Below are 25073 nucleotides of genomic sequence, written 5' to 3' on the forward strand. Positions count from 1 at the left end.
CTTCATTGCAAAGAAATGTGTCAGGGCAGTTCAACAAACTGCAATGAAACATTTCAATTACCAGAATGTCAACAGTGTTTGTTAAGCTTGTGCTGAAGCCTTCCAGAATATCCATTTTAAAAAACAACAACAACAAAAAAAACCTGCTTGGGGAGGAATCATAGCAAAATGGATTGAAAATTCCAAATTTTGCACTACTGTACTAACAAAAGAGGATTGATGTCACAACTTTCATTTAGCTGAAGTCAATATGCCGTTTAAGGCAGTTGTTTACATTTTATTGGCAGGCACCTCCATCTTAAATGAAGTGCCTAACTTTTAGATGAACAAAGCTGGGTGAATGAAACCTATGCCCAGTGTTTGGGGGGGGAAACACCTATATTGAACTCACACCAGATCAGTAGTAGAGCCAGAGAGAAGCCTTGTTTTGTCATCCCTCTTAATACCAGAAACCACCCTTCTTTAAGCAGTCACTGTTTGCAGATAAAGGTAGTATAGACATTTGTATGCTGGTAGCTAGTTTTATGTACAGTGTATTTTCTCACACTATTCCAATACTTACCCTTCTATTCCCAGCTTTCTACAGCAATGTGGTTAAGTAAATAGGAATATGATATTAATATACCTATTATTTTTGAAGACCAGTTTTTGAAGCCTGGATTAAGTGTATCTCCATTTTATCCTTCTTGCTTTTCTATCACAAGAAGCTTTGCGTAGCACTAATGATATGCCTTAACCCTTCTATCTTATCAGTGTCTGTGTGCTTGTAAAGTAGTTCATTTCCTATTCTAGTTTTTAACTAGAACACTTAAATTGTGGGCATTGGCAATCAGAGCAATTCCAGATATCTTGGACAGCATCACTGTAAGCCAACATGAATGCAAATTAAGTGCATCTCTTGATGAAATTCTGATTTTACTTAGGGAACCAATGGAATTGATTCCACATCTGCTAAATTTGATTAATCATTTCAGTTCTATTCCTTGCTAACAACTAAATAGACAGAAATCAAAGACATGGATTTGTGTGCCTGCTTTCAATGCTTGGTCTGAAGTTACACATTAAGATATGAAAACGCCTGCAAAATCTGAGATTGCTTTGCAGAATTGCTATGGCTTTTCATCTCCCAGGCCACACTGCTACTACATATTCGACACTAACAAGACAAAACCCATCATTACGCCTTTCCCAAGGGAATGCTGAGAGTCACAAGGATATTCTAAAAGAAGTATCTTCCGCTCAGAGTAGCGGCCTCTATTTTTTTGTGAAAGGTAGCAGAAAAGATGATACTACAAAAGACAGTAGAGGCAGGAATATATTCACATATATGTGATTGCTAACCGCAGTGGTATTTTCCTGTTCTCAGCATTGGGTGTAGGCATGCATAAACATGCAAACATTTGTCTATGCTTACTTCTCAATAGTGTCATTGAATCTAGCAGGACCATAAACATAGCAATACTCACTTTAAGTGAGTAAGCATGAGCAGAAATGTTTGGCGATCCAACAAAACTGATGATATTGGCATAAGAAAAGTTCTACAATCAAAGAAATGCCAGGAAGTGTCTCTGACTGACCTGAAGTACCTTCAGTCTTCCCTTCTTTTTTTTTTTTTTTAAATGTATTCTCCATGTTTCCAGTTATTTCTGTCTGCTCCCCAAAGATGAGAAGGAAGGCAGGGGAGTGGAAGCTATGTAAGTGAAAGATGAGGGAGATGCAGGGAGAAGGAAGAATGAGCACAGATGAGGGGAAGAAAAAGACAATATTTTATTTTTCTTAATCTTACTTTTGCTTTGTTTTTCCTCTTCCTTCTTTGTTATCTTTCCATTTGAAGTCAATTCACTGCAAAGTAATGAGAAGGCAGAAGGGGACCCCTGTTGCTATTTGACCCAATGAAATGCTGGCAGGCAGTAGACAGAAAATAATAGTGCAGTAGAAGACATAAGAAAAGGGCTTTTCCTTTCCTTTCTCTCCCCTTAGGGAGTTTCATAATGGAACAAGCCAATAAACCTAATTTCATCATGTATTACTGACTACTTAATGCAATAGTGTTTAGCACATCAGATAGTATGAGCATCAAATAAGCAAATGAACCATATGTTCTCATGTTTAAAGTAGAATGACAACCTGCATGATACTGGATTTATTACAATTCCCCTTCTGTAGGACGTCTTTGTAATAGAATTTTAAATTGTTCCTACTCAACTCCTGGGAACCTTGTTAAGGTGAACCTTTCTGAGGGGCTATACTACGTGCTGAAGATGTCCCAAGCAATCTGTCACTCTTCCATGTCATATGGAGTTGTAATAAACTGAAGCCCAGTGAGTGTCAGTGTTGTGCTCTGTTGCTCTTTCAGGTTCATGTTCTGTTCCTGCTTCATGCACATAATCTGATTGATGTTTAGGATTTGATCCAAAGCCAGCTACTCTCACTGGAGTTTTTCCATTGACTTCAACAGGCTTTGAATCAGGGTTCCTAATTAGGAATGTGCACAAAAAATAATGATAGAATGCAACCTTCTGTGTTTCTCTTCTAGTCCAAGTTGTGCTGTCATGCACATCATTGCCATTGTATTTATTATTATGTTTATTGCCGTAGCATGCGGGAATACTAGTAATGGATGAAAAGCATGCTGTGCTATACTGTACAAACACCGAATAAAAGATAGTTCCTGATCCAAGAAGTGTTCAAATTAAGAGTAAAATGAGAGGTAAGAGATAGGGCTGGATATGTTGGGGAGGTGATATTAAAGGAAGCAGTAAGACATTGATTAGCATGACACACAGTTATGCTAAAACAGTTTTCAGTTATGCTATAGGCATGATGAACAAAGAGACTTCTGGGGAGGAGTTTTTTGGGATCCCTCTGAGTGTGAAGGGTTGCATGAGAGACAGCATAGGAACAGCACCTTGAAAAAGTGGCTAGTGCTTGATCAACATGGAAGGTTTGTAGGAGGATGCTAACGCTTCTGTTTTAGCCATGTGCTGGAGCTAGTGGCTGAATATCTATGAGGAGATGGTGGAGAATAGAAATTTTATTAGACAAAGATACTTTTTTTTTCCTCTTCTATAAGAACTAACACAAATGTTTTAAAGCTTTCAGTGAAAGGCAGAATAAAACACCCCTTAATGGACCTATACAAGTGATAGAATATTACTCATACACTCAAAAAGACATAGTGTGTCTGTGCTCTGTCTAATTTTAAACAAGGATGTGGATCTAAGGCTTCAGTGAACAACATACAGTTCCTATTACTATAGTACAAATTAAGCACAAATTCTATAGCCTAATGAGGATTTCTCTTGGGTTTCCTACAAACAAACAGATAGCCAAACCAGTGGGCAGGCAGCTAGAGGTGATGATGAGCTAAAGATGTGAGAGCAAGGACATATGCGTAAAGTGATAAGAGTCATCAGTATGGAAGTTGAAATCACCAAAGATGAATGTTATAAGACTGAGGAGAAGAATAGAGGGAATCAGGCTGAGCTCAGAAAGGTGGTTGATGGCAAAGTAGCAGTGAGAGTTCCTCAGGGGAGGAAAATGGAAATTTTGGTCTCTCTTTTTCACTGTATTAAAATTTATTTGTTTGAGTTAGGGAAATTGAACTATTCATCCCAAAAAACCTTTCCTGATTTGATTGATAAAAATTAATGACTCCAGCATTAGAACCTATCTACTGCATGAGCATCTCCAGTATTGCATATCTAGTATGTGCCTGTGCATGCACGTGCATGTGCTTATGAACATGCTGTCCAGGGTTTCTGAAAACCAAGCCAGTACCACCCTGGCTACCTTCTGTCACTTGCTTGTTGTATATATAGAATACTTTAAAGGCAACAGCAGGTTGTATCATACTTTTACTTTTAAAATATGTTCTGACAAGCAGATAGGGAAGAATGTTTCTGTAAGTGAATTAAACTCCTACACAGAGGGTAATTCAGGGCCTTATGCACTGCTTAAATTCTACTAAAGTCCCATATTAAGGGCTTAGTTTTACATCTGGAATGAATGTGGTTGTATGAATGGCTGCATCTCAACTCCTAATGATGTCTGAATCATCATAAAAAATAACGATTACTAGTGCAATTAGATTGAATAATGGTAGTGTGGGCATACCATCCTTTGCTGGAAGAACTTTTCTCTGAAGTACCAGGGTTGTTAAAATCTTATAAAAACAGCACTTCTTGGCAAATAGAAAAAATAGCAACCTTTTTGTCTGGCAATTATGTTTATTTTCCACTTGGATTCTCACCATAGGATTTTGCAATCTCTGATTCCCAATTCCTTCCTTCTCAGTATACTACTATATCATAGCTTTTTCTCCTGTGAATATTCAGACTGATCAGAGTAATGGCTAAATAAATTCTGTGTTTCATTGTGCCCTGTCCACAGGGTTGACCTATAAACCAAGAAATCTTTCTTTTTGGCTGGATATGCTACAGTTCTAGTGTGTGGCTCATGTCTCAGTCAGGAACTATACTAGATACGTCACGTCATGACATCTACTGTTTAGATGCAGATTTAAAATAGGACAAGGATAGACACAGGGAAGAGAAGAGCCATAAACAGGGCATATCTTGTAAATATGACATTAGGCTAAGTTATCTACATGGGAAAAGGCCAGAACTGTGGGGGGGTGTTTGGAGCTGCAGACTAGGGGTGAGTAGACCCATGAGCAGCTTAAAATTATCGCAATGATTTAGAAAAATGAAAGGATTTAAACATGATGAACAACATTTGGGGGGGGGTGCTTATTTGTTTTGTTTCATTACTAAACTAATTACTGATTTGGCATGTCTTTCTTTCCTGTACACAGAGAGGTGCTGTTGCCCAGTATTGCCTAGTTGCAAGATTTGAGACATATTACTGCAATGGATGTACACCTATGTCTACAGACATGGTGTTTTTGTCAATTTTTTTCTTTGGTCATTGCATGAGGACCTCTGCCTTACATTTAGTACTTGAGTATGTGAAAGAAAAGGCTTTACAAACATCTCCATTTTGTATTAATGGGATTACCATCTCCTCAACACACTGCATTTTGTCTGGAAGCTTTACAGTGCACTAAAACAGTGCAGTTCAGATGTCTGTCTGTAATTGCATAAAATAAATATTTGTGTTCACAAATTGTGCAGAGACTCTACTCCCTAAGTTATCTAGAAAAATGGCAAAAATAATGTTCCTTTTCAACTAGCAAGGAACAGTGTTTTATTGTCACCTTCTACTATTGCTAATAGTATTTTTTTCTAAAATATTTTAATAACACCAGCTAGATACTGTAACTTTGATCCAAATAGTTAACACAGAGTATAATGGCATTTATTTTATTTCCAGTTAATTATCAGTCATTTCTGAAGCTCATTTATATCATCATGCAGATAAGCAAAATCTTCTGTTAAACATAGTTTATTAAATGGCAATACTATTAGCATACAAATTGCACTCAGAATAGGATAAACAGGTACAAAGATCATTAACATATAATACAGACAGTTGGATCTCAGATGGGACTCAGTGGGACCTTTTCAAAAATACCAGAGCTGTCATCATCAAGTAAATTCATTCACACGGTCAAACTTTACTTACATTTCCATCTGCATAAATCACTACTAATTCTGAGACTCTTGAGAATTGTGCTCACTTTTCTGCCCCTTGCTTACTTCCCCTTGTACTTTTAAATTTAGCTTCTCTCATGCTTACCAATCTCTGTAAAATTAGAAAAGTTGATTTAATGTCTTAGTGTCTGCTAGCATACCTGAAGAAATGTATAAACGATACATCTTTTCATAACCTATGAAAGCAAGAGTGGTTTTGTTCTTGAGCAGTAAACTGAGACTGAGAAGACCTGGTTTTGAAGAGGATATCTTATGTGAACTCAGCTAATAAAAATTCCTTTGCCTCTGATTTCATCAGATCCAGAATACTCCCTTTTTATCTGTACAGTACTGTGATGATGACTTCAGTAACATTATGAGGTGTCAGACACTTGATGTTAGAGGCAGGCAGGAGAAGAGTGAATCTTTAAATTAAATATTAGGGTTACTTTATTTTGAAAGGCCTTATTTTATGCCCTTAAAGAGATAACTGTCCTATTGGCAGTGCTGAAACCTGCGAAATAGGTTTGATTCACCTCCAGTTTTACACCAATGTAACTCAATTGATTTTGATGGGGATTTCAGAGATATTTGCTGTATTGAATTAATGCAGTTCACATACATGAATTAAAATTGTTCCTCTCTCTAAAACAGATTGGCTGAACAATACAGCAGTGCACAAAATTACCTTCGCTGCACTTTAAAATCTAATGAGTTGACACCTCCTTCTTTTCTCAGATTTTTCTGTCATCCTTGTTAAATACATATTATTCTTTCATGCTCTTAAGATCAAAGCAAATAGCCATCAACAATCTTTTGTTCACATGAGACAACACTTTCAGAGACGATTTGTTTGGCCTGGTTAATTAAAAGCTTTACCTATCATCCCTGCTTGATTTCTCAAGTTCTTTACTTAAAAAGTATGTGTGACAATTTTAATGAGCTCTCACTTCTTCCCAGTCTCATGTCTCCCGCACAAACATTGCAGACTCTTCTTTTTGAGCACTATACAGAATTTTGACTTGAGTAGATCTTGGGTTGGTTGGTTGTTTTGCCTTTCCTTATATAATGCTTATCTTGTATATTAATAGAGTCACTCAGGGAACGATTTCTCAGCTGGATTGTCTAAACGCATGGCCCCATCCATGTGTTAACGTGCACGTCTGTGTTACCTAAGCTGAAAAGTAAAATACAAATCACAAGTTGAGAGACTGTGGTGGGATATGATAACACCTGGTAAACTGCAAGAGGCTCAGAGTTCAGGAGGGAGCCACTGTTTGCTGCCCCTTGCTCTACAAGGATGTGGATCAGTCAAATGAAATTAGTAGGTTAAAAACAAAAGAAGATAGGTTACACTATGCTTAAATAAACTGGGGAAAGACTTCTCACAAACTGTTGTTGGACAAAATGTTTACAGAGGTTCAAAGAGCTTTGGACTCATTCCTGAAGGCAGAATTAGTCCTATTTAAGAAGATGCTATCTCTGATCAAAAACCCTGAGTCACAGATCACTTGGTGCTGGGAAAGGATGCTGGGAACTGCCACTGCTTCCTCACCCTGCCCTTGCCCTCGTCCAGTGGCACCCATTGCTGGCTACTGTCCAAGACAGAAAGTTGGCTAGACGTATCTCTGAACTGGTCTTCAGTAGGGTTATCTTATATTATGGTTTCTATGAAGTGAATTTCATCCACCGTATCATTTCTTTGTGGGGGCAAGTTCCCATGCTTCTTACATATGGAATGATATTTCTAGGCATTTCCAGTTAGCCCTTGTGTGGAGGAACTTCTTATGGCTTCATATAACTGGGTCGTCATCTCCTCTTTTGCTTATAGCATCTTTGTTTAATTGAGCTGTTCACCCAGAGGTCGCACCCAGCATAACTCAGGCAGCAGCACAGGCATCAAACATTAGTCCGGTAAGTATTTAAGCATCTCTTAAGTCAGAGGTGTCAGTTCATAGTTAGGCTTACGCTTAAACAGTCTCTTGCTGAAACAGGGCTTTATGAACAGCTGTGTCCCAAGTAGCTCATTCCATTCTTGCTGCTGCTTCTTTAGCAAGGATGCATTTAACAGGTCGGCTCCAAATCTTTTGCCTTTTGCCCTTTGACAGATGCTGGTTTACTTACTGACAAAAGTCCAGTTTTCCTGACAGAGGAAATATTCTTCTTGTATTATATCAGAAATGTTAAACTTCTCTTTTTCGTTGAAGTGCCTGGAATTACCTTGTCTTTTGATGCAAATGCTAAGAATTATTATTCACACAATCTAAAATGTTGTGAAAAGTAACAGTTTTCAGCAAGCCTTTGAGCAGGTGAGACGCGTGTTTCACAGCTTCTTTTTAATCATTTTTTAAAGAGCTTATCTAAAGTCCATTAAAGAAAATATTCCCATTGCCTGCCATTATTTGAAAGACAAGTGGAAGAGTATAAAATGCAATCCAGCTGAATCTACCCACAGCATAAAATCTTGGCTCCGCTGAAGACTATGGGAACTTTGCTGTTCATTCCAGCTGGGTTGGTATTTCACACCTCTTTCTTCTTGCATTTGAAATGCGTCATCTTGATTTTCTGCTCTGCTCTGCAATCTCATCCCTCTCCTGAAGCAGATCTCAGTACATCTGGAAATTGCTCACATTCTTTTCTTTAACTCCCTTTCCGGGTAACTAATTACTCAAGAGTCCCTTGTGTTTTTACATAAATTCTGCCAGAGTATCTTATTTACTGCTAGCTTCCTAATGTTCTTTAGGTAACGTGACTTCTGTTTCAAACAGCTCAAACTTTATTAGCTCACATCATGACTTTTTCTTCATTAAGCTGTGTTTTGATCAGTTGGAAGAGCCACGTCATTCTTAGCTTGCCTAATCACTGAAATATTATTTCATAACAACATTTCTTCAGGCCAAAGATTACCTAATCAGCACTTGAGTGGGTACAAAGCCCTCTTAGTGGATAAACCAGGATGTCATGAATTATTCAAGTCTCAATTCCTAGTAAAGAATATAGGAAGGCATCACAAGCCTTCAGCATCACAGCCGAAGCATCAGCTAGGCATCACAGAACTTCAGCAAAAGAGCCATAACCGTAACCCATCTCTGAGCTGGCTTAACTTCACAATTGGAAGGTTTTTTTCTTAGAGTGAGTTTCAGACTTGATTTATTTGGCAAAATAAGACACTAAGCATTTTGGTAGTATAATTTTCCTTCATATCTCAGGGGGAAAGTTTCCGTTTAATTGGCTGAAGCATTTCTTCATTAAAATAAGTTGAGGTAAGAACAGAGCACGCCGTGCTTCACAGGTTTTTGAGTGTGAAACCCACCTTTCCTGTTGCTGTATTGAGCGAGCCCATCAGTAATTTCACGGTGCCTTCCAACATCAGTTTCCATCATTTGTCAGTGTGAAGTGTACCGGGTGAATGCTTGGCACAGGACACGCTTGCCTGAAGGTGGCATGGCTGGATCTCTCACACACTCATATTCCCTGCTCAGCATTACAAGCATTTGCACAGCATTTTCATTGCTTCAGTGCTGCTTCCTCTAATAATGGCTTCTAGCACCTACTGCAAACTGGTATGAACTGGAGAAGACTGGGAATGGTGCTGGCCCACAGCTGACCTGCAACTCAGGGAGAGGAAAAGACCCTGTGGTTTTCTAGTCCCTGATATATAGAGAGAGAGCTAAACACAGAGCCTGTACATTCAAAGATATTTCCCTATATTATTCTGTCTTTTTACAGACTGTTTTTCCTGTATATTTACCTAGATTGGAAGTTTTGGGGGAGCAGGATCATCTTCTTGCTTTGCCCCATGCCCATTTCAATACTCCAGTTTGTTGCTAGGACTTTTAGGTACAACTGCAATAAAAATAACAAGGCCTTAAAATTTGATGGTGAGAAACTCACTAAATTGGCTCATTAGAGCTCAGGAATCCCATTTATGAAAATATGCTGATCGACACATGAATATCTTTTGATACTGACCGGTAAAGCCAACACATATTAGCTAACTAGTCAATTGAATCAACTATTTTATCACCAGCAGTTTCTAATGGCAGTGTTTTCTTGCAGGTGACACAAACTGATTTTAAATCCCAAAACATTGCAGAGGCAGGAGTGAAACGCTTGCACATGTTTCTTCATATTTAAAGCCACCCTTAAAGTACTTACTGTCTTCAGGTATCTCTCCACACTGAAAAGGAGAGGCATCTGTAGCCTCTTGTTTTGATGTGCAGCATAGTGGTGTCAGTTGAAAAGTGCAGTTCTTCCTTGCTTATTCATCCTTCCTTATCTCAAAATGTCATTTGGCTGATACATCATTATATTGAAGAGCGTACTTCACTGTTTCATATTTTGCTCCCCTCCAGTTTAATACGGGTCTAAGTCCCTTCCCTTTTCAGTTACGCGCTCCAGTGACAAAAGCTGCCGTCAGCAGGGAGCGCGGCACGCTGCAAGGGCTGGGTTGCCACTGCGCGCCGTGCCTGCCCGTGCTAGGCCATCTTCCCGCCGGGGGCTAAGCACCAGCCCCGCATTATTAAAAAGTTAGTGAAAGCAACCTTTGCCTTTGCACGGTACGACACGGTGGGAGATCTACAACTGGCACGTTTCTCATTCCTAAATCCACCCCTATTCAGGGCCAGATCTTTCAACCGGGTAGAATTTGATGACAGTGTGAGATGTGAAATTGGAGCGGTGTAAGTGAAAAGAGCTGAGACAATCGAACGCACAAATTATGGAAAGCACCCTAACGAACAGGGAATAAAAATTTGGCTTCAGAGAACCCCCTGAATAGATTTGCATCGCAAAACACAGGATTGAAAATATGTCCTGTGTAGCAGAGGTCAAGAATTCATTCACAACCAACAGCCCTGGCTGCGCAGGGGGTTTCCTTCTACTGTGTCCTGTTGCAGGATGATGCTGGCGGCATAAGGCCCCGGTCCTTGTGTAAGGGGGCGACGCGCAGGACAGGGGCGAGGGACGCACGACTGCCGGGGCGCGTGTGAAAGGGAGAGGGAAATAACACAGTGCCCTGGAAGACCGGTCTCACGGGCAGGCGCCGAGCGCTGGGAGGACCTTTCCCCGAGAGCCACCTGGCAGCGCAGCTGCGCTTCAGTCGGCTGTGTCAGGGCAGGACTAATGACCACGCTTACACTGGTTACTTCTCATGAGTCTTATATACGAATTAGCCACGCACATCCCTTTGGATTTAAGTTGTTCAGTTCAGACTGTGGAGCTTCAGCTGCCTGAAGTTGCTCCATAGGGAATCACTTATTGATATGTCCTTTTAAACATCTTCGTGACATAGCAGCAAGACTCCTATTTTTAAAACCCATTTTCTTTTGCCTTCACTGAAGCGGCGCTAATTTACACCATGAAAGGGGTTGGTCATCTCCTTCCAAACCTGGTATCTTTTAAGGAGAGAAATGAGGGGAAGAAGCAGCATGAATCACAGCTGGTGAAAAATGTAGATTTGAAGGTGAATTTAATCAGCTCTGAGGCACATTAGAGCATCCTGCTGATTCAGCAGTGGGAGCAACAAAGGGGAAAAAAATCAAACCCTTACAAACAACCCCCAGACTAGCTTCTCTCCAACATCTGATCACCTGGCACATGAAGCACAGGTGTGAGCACTCCTCTTCATTTGACAGTTAGCTGGACACAGCCTGTGATGATTAACTCCAAATCATGCATCTGCCTCCACTGGAGTCAGAGCTGCTTCTTGCTCTCGCAGGCTCCGTGGCAGGGCTACAAGGTGGATCGTTACTTGTATTTCAAAGCAGGCGCCAGAAATCAGAGTCTAGCTCTTTGCTCAAGCAGTTGAGAGGTTGAGAACATGTAACTGGAAGCAGAACAAGGCCTAATGTGTGTTATGCATATAACTACAAGCATATAAATACAAAAGTGGAATATAGCAAGGTACTATGATGGTTTTTGTATGTTTAATGGCTATGCTCTTACTGTCAGCTTCAACTTCTGCTCTTGTTATTGTTCATTTCCTTTAATAATTCATTACATTATCCAATCTTATGTTGTTAGTAATAAATATTAAATACCCAAGCTGTGATGCATGAATTAATTTTTTTTTTATATGAAAGGATTCCTGTATTTGATTTAAATGTCAATTAAAAGAGGAATATAAAAAAATTGCAGTGTTTCTGCTAGCACTGGAATGAATGAAGCCTGGTTTTCTGTAGATGTATGACTTACGGTTGAATTTTGTTAGATCTAGGAAGGTGTCTCATTTGAATGCAGCTTTTCCACAGTAAGGCAATTTGTGACAGCTCTGTCCTGTGCAGATTCTCTGATGCCTACTAAGGACTGTGCTCCTACAGTAGCATAACATTCCTGGCTGTAGGGGCTATAAATAGAAACTCTAACCCCCTTTTCATGAAGCTTCTAGGAACTTAATATCTTTGAGCTCATTATCCTTCTTCTAAACTCAGAAAAAATTGGCCAAGAACGTCAACATCTGTTAGCTGGAATGAGTAGATGGAAGAATTGACACAAAATGAGCACAGCACAACAGGATAATATTATTTTCTCTGCTAAAGTTCATTCTAATTCAGTTTTCAGTCTAATTTCTCTATCTTTGTATAGCTAAGTGCTCTATATATTTGTGAAGAAAATCCCCAAACCTTAAAGTGGTGCCTTTATATGTATAAGCACAAAGGTGCCAAGTACAGTGAAAGCTTATAAAAAAAACCCACGTAGTCTAAACTCTTATATCCTAAAGTACCTCACTGACATGAAGAGGTATATAAATAAGCTCGGAAATTAATTTCATCCATAAAACCCAGGAGTGATTCTGAAATTACTGTTAAATGCAATCTAGCGAATACTCTGCAAACTGATGTAAACAACATAGTCACTAACAAGGTGCTTTGGGGGCCCTATGAGACAGTGGTGTATTTGATTTGGTTCCTTGGTTTGTGAGATGACATTTCAGCTAGTCTGCTAATATCTTTTAATAATCCTGACAAAATTGCACAGGCATTTGGCCCTCAGACATAACATCAGGATAGCAGAAAAACATTGGGATCTGAAAAGAAAAATGCATCCCACGGTGAAATGAGCACAATTAGATAGCAAGCTGGGTCTTAATTCTTTCTCGCGAGACTCCAAACCTACCACGAGAAAGCGAGCTCGATCAGTCACTGGTCAGCTGCAGTATGGCAATATAATATTCCCAATATAGGAATCAGTAATAAGTAGAGGTGAAAAAAGTTGATATATATTCAGCTTGCTGTAGCAGAGAAGAAGCATAACAAAAGCATTTAAATGCGAAAAGTAGCACTGCATTTTTATTACAGCTCCTGTAATAGAAGTATTTTTTTCTTTTCTTCCAGGGTCTCCTTACTAGAGGATGGCAGTCTTAAGCTCTACAACATTACCAAATCAGACGCAGGAGTGTACACTTGTATAGCAACAAATCAATTTGGAGTTGCCAGAAATTCAGGGAACCTGGTTGTGAAAGGTATTTTAGTATCTTCATTTGTTCTTTACGAATGTTAGAAAGTATGTGCTTTTTTGCTGAACACGCTGGGATGCCCAAGACTGTGCCAGTCAGTATTGACAAGTTTTTACTTGTGGTTTGAAGCTTTTGCTTGCAGCAAAGAAAATCTCATGACCACACCACTCCGATGATCAATTTGTTTATCAGGCAGGCCTCCTAAGATACCAACAGAAATGCGTGGTAACATTAACAATAATATTTGCACTCCAGTAACATTTAGAAGTTGCAGGCATGGGCTACACTATTGCAGCCATTGGGCAGACAGAGTTTTAAAAGATGCAGAGGCAGTTTGGAGGTTCAGTGGACTTTTTGCAGTGTGCTTGGATAAGTTTATTCACCTCATTTATAATTTATATCACATCTCAGACTACAGAAGAGTCTTCAAAGCTGTGCTGGCAAAAAGAAATAAGATGTTCTGAATTAATCTGAAGTTCAGGTGGTTCTGTTTTCTTCAGCATGGTGCATATATGTTACATATGCTCTGTTCCTGATCATGAAGCCACCCACTTCTTATCTGTGTCCCAGCTGCTGTGCGCTGCTTAGGTAAATAACTCCAAAACAATGCAGAGCCAAGCAAAAACTATTCTTTGGTCCTTCACATGACTTTTGATTCTGAATATTAAAACGGCCGTCCTCAACAAAGCTCCCCCAATCTAATAATTCCATTACTAATAAATCAAGGGACTGGTTAGGGTATCTTCTATACTTTCAGACTATTTTGTTTTCCTGGATATTAATACCTTAAGGTGTCTCATTTCACATGACATTCCATTATCTGAAAACAATTGTTTTTTGCCTATATTTCCTTAAATATGATTTTTGTTTGATCTAAACCAATTTGACAATCAAGTTCAAATGTTCATGTAACTAGGCAGATCTTTTTTCTGAAGGGAGAGTGACGAACATCCTCCTCTCACATTACCATTATTTTCTTCTCCATAATGTATATGAACTAAAATTTTAATTCCCTCCCGTAAAGAGAAAGTGCCTTGTCTCTTCGGGAGTCATCACTATGAACTTGTGCGAGTCAGCTTTCATTATAAGAAGTCAAATCCTAAGCCCAAGTGACTGATGTGACCTGACGAGATGTGCCAGAGTGCAGCGACCAAATTAGTACATGATGTTTCCCAAACTTTGCATGGATGTCAGCAAAAATTGTTCCGACTGCGTAACACTACCAGTTCCAATCAAGTCATGTCTGGTTCCTGCTCCCCCCCCTTTTTTTTAGTAAATCACTAAATGTAGGTAATTGTCTACCTGTCCCATTCTATAGTACTTGGATATAAAACAGAAATAACCTTTAAGATTGGAAAGCGTGGTTTCTTTCTTTGCTGTTATCCCCCCTTTATCCTCATTGCATGCCCTCACTCAGGGAACGGAATGAGTTGCCCCTTAGACAACTGCTTTCTCTGTTCACAGCTCTTCTTCAGGTGGAGCAGACTTGTACAAAGTCATGGCTAAGAGAAACAGGAGATGCAGAGTTTAGTTCCCTATACTGGGAAGAATTTGACCCCAGATCTCCTCTTCTCTGCACGAGCGCTGTAACGGTGGGACTGCAGCCATTTGTGAAAAAGGTGGATAGCCACAGGATCAGTAGCGCTTTGAAGAGTGTGAAGATTGCCCAAGTAGGCGTACACTCTCAGAAAAGGACTTTTTGTGCCTAGTCCCCCTTGGATGACAGCCCTTACTGGCCGTCAGTCTAAGCTGCAGCAGGAAAAACAAGCCTTCAGATGCACTGCCATCCTTAGCTTTTCCTGCTGGTAACTTCTAGGTAATTTACTGAGCGCTCTCTTTTGTTTTTTGATAATCTTTTCAGGGGTCTAACTCCTCCCAGTGAAAACATTAGGGATCTTCAATGCCTAATTCAACATTTCCGATCACCTTGCTGAGGCCAGGAGTCTAATTTGTACATGTTGTGATACTTTAGTTAGAGATACGTAAGTAACTTCCCTAACAGGCATCCTGTGACTATCGGTTTAAACATCCAGCAAATCATATTACTGGCTAGGAGACGCATCATGTCAAATGGTCATGTCTGCTGTAATTCTCCTTCCCTCCAAAGCTACAGCTTTGTCTGCAGCGGGGCTGAGCTACAGGCGTAACTGCACATTCTGACTGTAGTGCCAGTACAGTGATGCTTTACAGAGGCGTATCTTACCACCAGTGTTTCTCACCTTTCTTTGAAACACAGTTAAGTATATTGTGGGATTCATCAAATTATATTATGTCAGAAATAGTCCTTCACTTCAAGTTTTTGCTATGGTGCTGGATGGTCTGTCTCCATTAGTAAAAGGCATTAGTACAGTCCTATCCCTTAGGTGGTTTGGTCCAGAGCTGAAGGACATAAAAAGAGATATTGTTTGCACAGATACTCCTGTGAGCAATATATGAAATGGCTATGTTCTATATCCTCTGGTCTTTGAGAACTTAGAGAAGAAAAGAAGAAAAACTGGGCAAACTTGGTATGTTTTCTTCCTCCTGTCTCCTGCACGATCTTTTCAATACAGGTATTTTCTTATACAAGTATTCATATTTGTTGATCTGAAATGAGGAGAACAAGTTAAAATTTATAACTTGTCAGATAATAGGAAACGTTTATCAGTTATGTATAACATAACAATAATAATTGCAGTTACAAGAAGAACACATTATTAGACATAATTTGTAGCTCTATTTTTTTTCTTAATATACTTATTTTCAGTGATTTCAAAATAATTACTCTAGCCTGCAGGGGCGACTTCCTTCTTAACCTACTGCAGGGGGCTAAAATAGTTTTCATGTTCGTATTATGAAAGAGCAGTTAGCGTTGTGCAACGCGATGTGTGATCTGAGACAATGTTACAGCACAGCTAGCAGTGAATAAAACCAGAAGTGTAGGGTTTAGGCAGCTCTGACTTCATTAGGGTTATATACCATTTCACATCTCACATGTATACATCCGAATGGAGCAGTATGGGAAAATCACATTAAAAAAATGAGAAAAAAAATTATTTGGCATTTACAAAGTTTATTAAAACACTGAGTAACAACATGGTATAAAAATGATCTTGTTTGCAGGGAACATTTGTTTTTGTTTCCCCTCTGGAGAAGTTTTGGCTGTTCAATTATAGGCCTCATTGCTTCAGCATTATTTTCAACTGAAATGTCAGAACTTGGAAAAGCATATCTAATGTGCAAATTAAGTTTATTGCTGCTCATTGAGTTGTTTATTCGTTGTGTGAGAAGTCTTTATTATACCTCAAGCACTCACAACATCTTATCTGTTTTCTCCTCTGGAATGGGATTTGCTATATAATACATATCTGCAGTTGCTAAGCAAGATAGATAGATAATGTACAACCAAGAGCTTTTAAGAAGCTTTTAAAAGTATTTGAGGTGAGAGTCAAACACAACTCCATAAAAGAAGCAGAAAATATAGCCCAAGTGAACAACTGCGTCAGTGGTGTCACTGGATATAAGCAGGCTACAACAGGCGACACAACAGGATGATAATCTCATAAGATGGATTTTTTGCTAACACTGCTAAAAACATACACCACACAAAGCCAGTATAATTCATTATAGGACAGTTCTGAACATTTATTTGGCAGAGGCAAACAGGTTCCTGCTAATAAGAAAGCAGAGTTCTTATAAAACAGCATGTAATTATTGAGATTTGTCATTATAAAAAGAAACCTTTATGTTCTGATATTCCAAAATGCAATTTCAGTAGTGGATTGCATAGCACATATTTTTTTCACATTATTTATCTGTCCCTTAAGGTGGCATCCTGCAGGCTTTAACAGAGTGATAAATGGTCTCTAGAATTTTTAATCCAACTAATACATTCTGTAACAGGCCTGCAGTTGTCTTATTTCTGATCTGTTTGGATGTGTGATCAAATAATGGTACAAGAAGTAATATAATATGACTGACCTTACGGGCAACTATAATATTACTGGCACTTTCTGATGTAGCAAGGTTTCAAAAAACTCACAGACGGTTTCATCACAGCCAGCTGGAGCTAATGGCCCCTTTCTGTAAAAGAGAACAGTGGCCTTGACAGAGGCTTGAAGATTTTACAAAAAGGACATCATTTTCTATTTGTATGCTATGGGTTTGGGAATGTAACTATTGAACCTGATCACAAATTCTAAGCAATCCTGTTTGTATAGTTCTTGCTTAGCTTTACTTCAACTTTTCCAGAAAAAAAATTTGATTTGACTTATAATATTTTACTTATCTATAGAATGCTGTAATTTCACACCATACATTGCAAAAGGGCCAAAACACACTTACGCAAACTATCCAATACAGAGAAGCAAGAGTTACAGAATGAAGTAGTATTAAGTCTTCTGGCAGTAGAGGTGACATGGGTCTTGTGAAGAACAGATACTTTAAAGAGAAATCTGAAGGACAGGGAGTACATGGCACATGGAAAATTCCATAGTGGTGCAAAGCTTTATTAAAGCTTAATGAACCAGAGCATAAAAGGTGAATTTCATCCCCAGTGTAAGTGAATTGCTTTGGAGTTTCACTGGGGTAAACCAATTCAGAGGATATCTCCAGGCTGTAGTCAAAGCGGTGCAGAGAATAAAGCAGGGACTGCAGTGCAAAACAGACATATCCAAGTTAGCTTAAAGCTAGACAGATAAAATACTAGCAGCAGTTTACACCTGGCATCAGGAAGTTCATCTTGGGCTTTGCAGCCTGCCTGAGAGGCCTGGGAAGTTGAACCAGGTAACCACCATTTAGTCATATCCTGATACTGAGCAAGGATATACTCCAACGTAATGCTCGGAAAACAGGCTGTTGCCAGTCTAATTGAGTGATACTGTGAATGAGCCTTGTTAGAGACAGCCCTGTCCATTCCCGGTGGCATTTCGCACGCTAAAGGAGACGGGAGCTGTGGAGACAGGGCGCTTTGCAGGGATTTCAAAGAAGCCGGTCCCCCGTCGCCGTCTCTCTCCAACGCCGCTGCTCAGAACGTATCCAGTGGCCGCACGAGGCTGGAGGGCAGGACAGACTGTGCACCCAGGCCCCTTCTGCAGCCTTCTTTAAATCTGTCAGTTTTGAGCAAAGATGCGTGAAGGCATCTCTCCTGCACAGGTAAAGGCAGAACAGACAAAACACAGGCGGAGTTTGGGAGAAAGCACGTCACAGGCGTTCAGAGCGATACAGAATTTACGCTTGGTCTGAGTGGGCTGAGGAAGGATTCTGTTTCTTCGCTGGCCTGCTTAGTTGGCTTTAATAGCTTACTATAGAGATGCGCGCGGTAATAAGCAGGGAGATAGTCCTATAGGATGGCCTTGAAGGAAGAGAGGAGGGGGTTTGGAGAACCGTATCGGGCTAGTAGCTAATGCTTCTTGACCTGCTAGCGGCAAAAAGAAGTTCCAGGTGTCCCAAAAGAGATTTTCCAGTTTTTGGCATACACTTGCATATTGTTTCTTCTTCTTTTAAAACATATACAGCATTATTACAAGTAACAGAAGAATACTTCACGGAGAGAAATTCTACTTCAGCTGTGAGAAATATAAAGTAGAGGAGCAAAATAGCGAGAAAAGAAAATCTTTGTGGAGGTTCTCTGCGGTTCCCAGATACTTTTCAACATTACTCTGTAAAGTTACCTGTGCTTCCCAGTGGAATTCGTTTGAGATTTATGGAGCCATGTTCTTTGCCAGTGTATGCTGAAATCAGTGGAGTTGCGCCAACAAAGAATATGGCCCTTGAGTTATCTGGAACTTATTGCTGACACTCTGCTTCCAGGGAAGGGAAGAAATTTCTCTTAATAATGATCAAGTATCTTCAAGACTGTCATCTGAGGCCTTCACATTTCGGCAGTTCTTGACACCAAACTGGTGAAACTGCCATGATGATAGTTTTAAATAGTTGAGAAGAGCAATCAGACTATGCAGAAAAAATTGAGAAAGTGTGTTCCAGGTCTTAACTCCCTATGGGAATACTTTCTCTAGACTGTAAGCTTCTTAATGATACCAGGAGAAAATCCTCTAATTTGTTTATAACAATACAAGACAGACAGGCTCTTTCTTTATGTTCCTTGGAAAATATAACTTGATACCTGCATCAGGTGTATCACTGGAACTAGTGAGATCCAAGTTTTATTTTAAAAGGCTAGCAAAAAATGCAGTATTCCACCTCATTGCTACTTGACCACTGTTTTAACAGTCACTAAGTGTAGCTCTGTGAAGAAGTCATTCAAATTTCAGCCTGTATTGCCCGTTTCTGCTTAAATATTAATCACTTCCTGCAATGACTCTGGCAGTCTGAATGCAAATGTGTTTGAAGGTAACGTGTTGGATGTCCTATCATGCGTCAACCCTTTGGAACCAAGGCCTTGGTAAAAACAAATCCTGAATTTTCAAATACCTTTCTAACACATAGGGTTAAGCCAGAATGAATGCTGAACTAATACAGCTCCTGCAAATTTTCTTCTCCTCTCACATTATTTTCAGAACATATTAATATTGTTGAATAGATTCTGCTCTCATTTTATTCATGTGCTTCTGAATTCTCACCATTTTATAACACTTTCATGCACAAAAGCTTTATTCAAGAGAATTGCTTACAACAAAGTGGTTGTTATCTTTAATCTATCTGCCAGTCATGTCAACAAAAGTGAAGTCATATAAACCCATTTCTCTTCCCTTCAACAAACTCCTACTTCCCTTATTAAGAGCAACTTTGTTTCTCAGTGTAAAGAGTTAAAAAAATTACATAGCTAGTTATTCTGTCTTTTGAGAGATCTCCTTTGAAAATGTAATGTAAGCAACACTATGCAGTAAACTACCACGAACGTTAATATAAATTAAAAAGCAGAGGAATTTCGATGTATAAAGTACAGGAAGACAGACACCAATTTTGCTTTTGCTGTAGTTTCCTGTAAGAAAAGCGTTTCAAAGTTTGAACAACCATGGGCTTATTTGTAAGTTTTAATGAGGAATTCTGCGCTTTCTGAGCTGAAATCGTATCTATTGACTATGGGCTTTACAAAGTAACATAGGGCTAATTTAGTATGTTGCCTCTGACGTCCGCAAACTCTCGGAGGCACACAGTGTACTCATTGTATTGCTACTGGAAAAGTAATAGGCTGTGCATGGGTAAGAGTCTTCTGAAATCATCACCATAGTAGAGATAATTTTCTTCATTATGGAACATTCGGGCCAATTTTAAACCATTTCACAAATGGTACAAAACTCATTCAAGATCTGCTATTTTTATAAGCATTTTAATAAAAGGGAAATTTTTTGTCTCCACAGAAAGGACTGTAATTACTATTCCACCCTCTAATATGGATGTTACAGTTGGAGAAAGCATAGTCCTTCCCTGCCAGGTGTCTCATGACCCCTCTGTCGATGTGGTGTTCTCATGGTCCTTCAATGGCAATATAATTGATTTTAAAAGAGGAATACATCATTTTGAAAGAATTGGAGGAGTAAGTTTTTTAAATTCCATAGTGCTTAATGAAGCTATTTGCCACAGTCTTTAGACCACATAAACATTTATCATAATTCTTCCATCATTATTGATATGCATGGTAAATAACTGTTTCTTTATAAGGGCTGCAGCCATTTATTTTTCTTTCTTAAATTTCATAAAGATGCTTGAGTTATTTGTGAAGCCATAATAAAAATGTCCACATGAAAGAAACTGATGATAGCTATGAATATTTTAATTTAAAAGCTGGATTTTTTATTAATATTGAGCAATTTATAAAAGTGTCTAGGATGGAAAGCATGTTGTGAGTAATTAGTTTATTTTCCTTGTATCTCCAGGAATCTGTTGGGGATTTGATGGTAAGAAATATTCAGCTGCATCATTCAGGGAAGTATGTCTGCACAGTACAAACAACTATAGACAGTCAATCTGCAACAGGAGATATAATTGTTAGAGGTATGTCCATTAAATGTAGATGTCCCTCTCATATCTTCTGAAAGAATTAGAAATTCTCAACATCAACTGTTGTTTAAGAAGTCCTAGGTTGTTGATTTAACATTTCACTAATGCAGCGGTATATATCGTGTACCCTTGGGTCTAAGTTTCAGTCGAGATGCTGGCCAAAAGGATCCAGGTGTGCAGTCAATCCAAGGAGATCCGTGCAGTTGTGTTCTGGCCTTTTGGGAAGGCAGATTTCTCTTGCCTTGCACAGGCAAGTCCTCTTCCATCAGACTGGTGTCACCTGCTCCTTGATGGGTATCTTTGCGGCACTGTGTGGGCTGGCTAAAGGACGCAAAAAACAAAAGACCTGTCTTCCTTCCAGTATCTGGAGATTGTATGAAAGATGATTTTCTATGGTCAACTAAGTGACAAGATTGAAGATTTAGCTAACCTTTTAGTGTCAGCAGCAAGAGAAGTGCTGTGATGGGCGCAGATCCACTTTATCCTTACCAGAAATTAGAAGTCTGTATGGTGTGCAATCTTGCATTCTTCCTAACCCTCAGCTTTCGTTAAATTCAGAAGAAATTCTGTGAGTGTTCTATGGTTCAACAAAAGACACGCTGGGTAATTTTCTTTGCCAGACAGAACTCATACCCTGCTCATGTTTTTCTTATTAGTAGCATAAAGATATTTATTTTCCTGACTTAGAAATCCCTCATGAATTTAAAATTTAATGCAGACATTACCTTGGTTTACATTTAAAACATCGTTTGGAGATTGTGCTGCTATTATGAAGCTGCATCTTCCTGAGTAATTCCACCACCTTAAGTAAGAGTTGCCCACCCAGTCCAGCAATGAATTTTCTCTTTTAAATACCTTTATCTTAAAATATATATTCATGTTAGGCCCCCCAGGTCCACCAGAAGATGTTAAAGTTGAACATATTTCAAGCACTACTGCTCTGTTGTCGTGGAAATCTGGAACAGATAATAATAGTCCAGTCCAGATCTACAATATTCAGACAAGGACTCCTTTCTCAGTTGGATGGCAGGCAGCTTCAACAGGTGAGCAATTTGAGAGCTCCTTTGTATTTTTTGCATATACCATTACTTACTGCAAAAAAACATTTTCATTTACATGTCTGTCTTGTCTTTAGTTCCTGAAGTCCTTAATGGTAGGACTCACACGGCAACAGTGGTTGACTTAAGCCCTTGGGTCGAATATGAGTTTCGTGTGGTTGCCAGCAATAGCGTTGGAATTGGGGAGCCAAGCAGATCATCAGCACTATTGAAAACTAAAGCAGCAAGTAAGTTCCTGGTTTCTGCCAGTCTTTTTTAGAAAGTCAGTACCTCACGCTGGCATGTTGCTAGCTCTAGGTTCTTAGCAGTTTGGTACAGCAGAGCCACTCCGTCCTACAGGATACTTACACACCTATCTGCCATTTAGCTTGCAGCACTGAGAGTCTTTTGTGGAGAGACTTGGTGCCTGACAGCACGGAGCATGGACAGACTTGGCTTAGGCACAACATGCTTCGCCCCTGCAGTCACTTCACTTGGGCCACCAATAAAGGCTGGGGCTAGCCCATGTTTCCTCCCCTTGACGTTTCCCAAAATACACCTAATGCCCAACCCGAAGACAGGCTTTCAGTCAAGCAATTGGAAACACCATTTTGTTTTCTTCCACGTATAACTGTTTACATCCTGTTCTGTTACTTGAATAGAAAGGGATAATGCCCACTCTGATAAATCGTACTACAAACAAGTAGTGCCTTTGTTGCAGAGGGTATTTGATACTTGAGCATCAGTGGGGACAGGATATTGGCTTTAACTAGAGCAAATAACCTGTAACGTCCAAAGCCCGGTGAAGCTAATAGCTTCCAGTGACTCCAACGTGGGATCCTTCCTATCAGTCTGTCTAACCTTCACACATTTATCTTCCTGGGACTTGGAACCTCATGGGAAGAAGATTCATTCTTGGTTGACCGACACTGTCAGTCCTTTGACCTACTCTGTTAGGTACAATTTATTTGAAGCCCAAGTCTTTGGTCTGTTTTATGTTTCTCCCAGCCCTGTGCCTATCAACTCTCTCCCACCTATAAAATCAGTATTTATAGGAAGGAAAGCAGTGAAATGGAAGCAGGTCTTATGATACATTCTCTGTTCTGTTTATCATCTCATTTGCCATGATCTGAACTTTGGCAAGTTGCATTTCAGGACTGAACTCAAAATACAGTATTGTAGATTATATAGTGGAAAATACACATAGCCTCAGAAAGAGGCCATCCACTTGCTCCTCAGAATATTTACAGGCTGTGTTTGTCCCAAGGTACTTCAAAATGTATTATATTAATTGTACTGATTTAAATTTGGTAAGATTTTTTTTCTATTATTGAAGCAGAAGTTTCTCCTGAGTGTCAATAACAGAAAAAAGTATTTGATCATTAGAACAGCAGTTTCAATAGCAGAAATTGTCAGACTGCCAGATACAGAAAGATCAAATGAGGCATATTAGCAGTCTAGAACTCCGGACCGGAACGGCAGTGAAAGAGACTGCGCGGCTGAACAGACGGGCTGCACACACAGGGAAGGGCAAGAGCTGAGAGCCTCCAGCGCGAGTACAGGGAGCAACTCTGCCCGGGCTTAGATAGCTGGCGGGGGGGAATCTATGCCACAAGGTGGTACATGACTCCTTCCTGCTGCCGGAGGACCACAAGGTTTCTGTGCAAGTAGTAAGGGTCAGTGTGAAAAGGGAAGGTTACAGAAAAGCTGCAGACAAGAAGAAGCCAGATTTTCCAGTCCCCATTAGAGTATCACAGATGCGTGCTCTGCATTACATGACTGATCATGAAGTCAAAAGTAATCTAGAGAGGGTCCTTCTTGCTGCCACCTTGGGGGCTTTCAAAGTGTGATATTCAAAACCACCTGTACGATCAGTAAAAGCTTCCTTCAGTTTTATTAGAGAGATTCACAAGGGTAGGTCTAGAAAGAAAAAAAGGCAATAAAATGAACATTATTTATCATGGCAATAGCATAAGGAATAGTTTTCTCACAGTGTAGCCTAATCAGAAACTCAGCAAAATGAATGGAAAGACTCACTCCAGGTTTTAGTTACTTAACCCGCTCACTGCTGTAAATCATTCTGTCTCAATACATTACATAAAGGTGAGGCACAGCTTATCTTTAATTTCTTAGCAGAAGAAACTGAAAGCAGAATCACAGTGTAGCAGTGAAAGGGTGAATTTGAATTTCCCTGTTATAATAGCTGTTTTACGAGCTAAATTCTGATTGAGCATTAGTACATTTGTGGATGCAAATAAGCCACTGTTCATTTCATTAAAATGGAGCTGAGAATTAATTGAGCCTCTGTTGGTGCACTCAACTGCAGATTTTCAACTGTTTCTCAACTGTGACCCAGTTGAGGCTCTGTTAGGCAGTAGTATACATTTTTTCCCCATGCAAATGTAGTGAGTACTGAACACATTTAACACATGCACTAATTAAGCATCAACTGGTTCATGAAACAGTGAAATACTAGTTGAGCCAAGCTTGGAAGTCTGTTTCTTCATTTTTTTCTTTTAATGCTGTTCTTTTCAGTCTTAAATTGTTTACCTCTGATGTGCACAAAGACATTGATTGTGAGTGACAAAATTGAATATCTGTGCTAAATTCTTCAAAAGAGTTTAGTCCATTTGTACTTGCAATCACTTTTATGGCTGCAGAACAAAATAATCTTGAAATTTTTACATTTCTAGAGAGAATGAAATCAGGTATAGATGTAGGCTTGAATGTAGTAGTGAAAGTGTGTTCACATATTTATTTAATAGCAACATAAATCACCATGAACTTAAAGGGCTATTGCCTTTTTTATTTATGAATGAGATTCACTTCAACTACCTTAAACTATCTAAAAACTAGTTATTTAATCTAAGCAAGTTGTTTATAGTCAGTGGAGAGTCGGAGACTTTTTCAAAGTGTCATTGTTCCTACCTGTTTCAGACACCTATTACAGGAGACAAAGCATAAGCCCAGGGGAGGTACGTATATCTCAGGAAAACAAGATGATTAACTTAAACTGGGTATCTTGTAGAAGTTTACATTTAGGTG

General features: G+C 39.4%; 1 protein-coding gene across 1 annotated transcript in view; it reads left to right on the forward strand.

The window, feature by feature from the left end:
• CNTN6 (contactin 6) overlaps positions 1 to 25073 on the forward strand; it is a 128546-nt gene that overhangs the window by 88803 nt on the left and 14670 nt on the right. Inside the window, exons 11-15 of the mRNA XM_013958275.2 lie at positions 12929 to 13056; positions 20352 to 20527; positions 20868 to 20985; positions 21876 to 22034; positions 22127 to 22276. Coding sequence (XP_013813729.2) covers positions 12929 to 13056; positions 20352 to 20527; positions 20868 to 20985; positions 21876 to 22034; positions 22127 to 22276 — 731 coding nt within the window. The remainder of the gene's footprint in view (positions 1 to 12928; positions 13057 to 20351; positions 20528 to 20867; positions 20986 to 21875; positions 22035 to 22126; positions 22277 to 25073) is intronic.

This window comes from Apteryx mantelli, chromosome 12 (genome assembly GCF_036417845.1).
Source record: "Apteryx mantelli isolate bAptMan1 chromosome 12, bAptMan1.hap1, whole genome shotgun sequence".
Lineage (NCBI taxonomy): Eukaryota > Metazoa > Chordata > Aves > Apterygiformes > Apterygidae > Apteryx > Apteryx mantelli.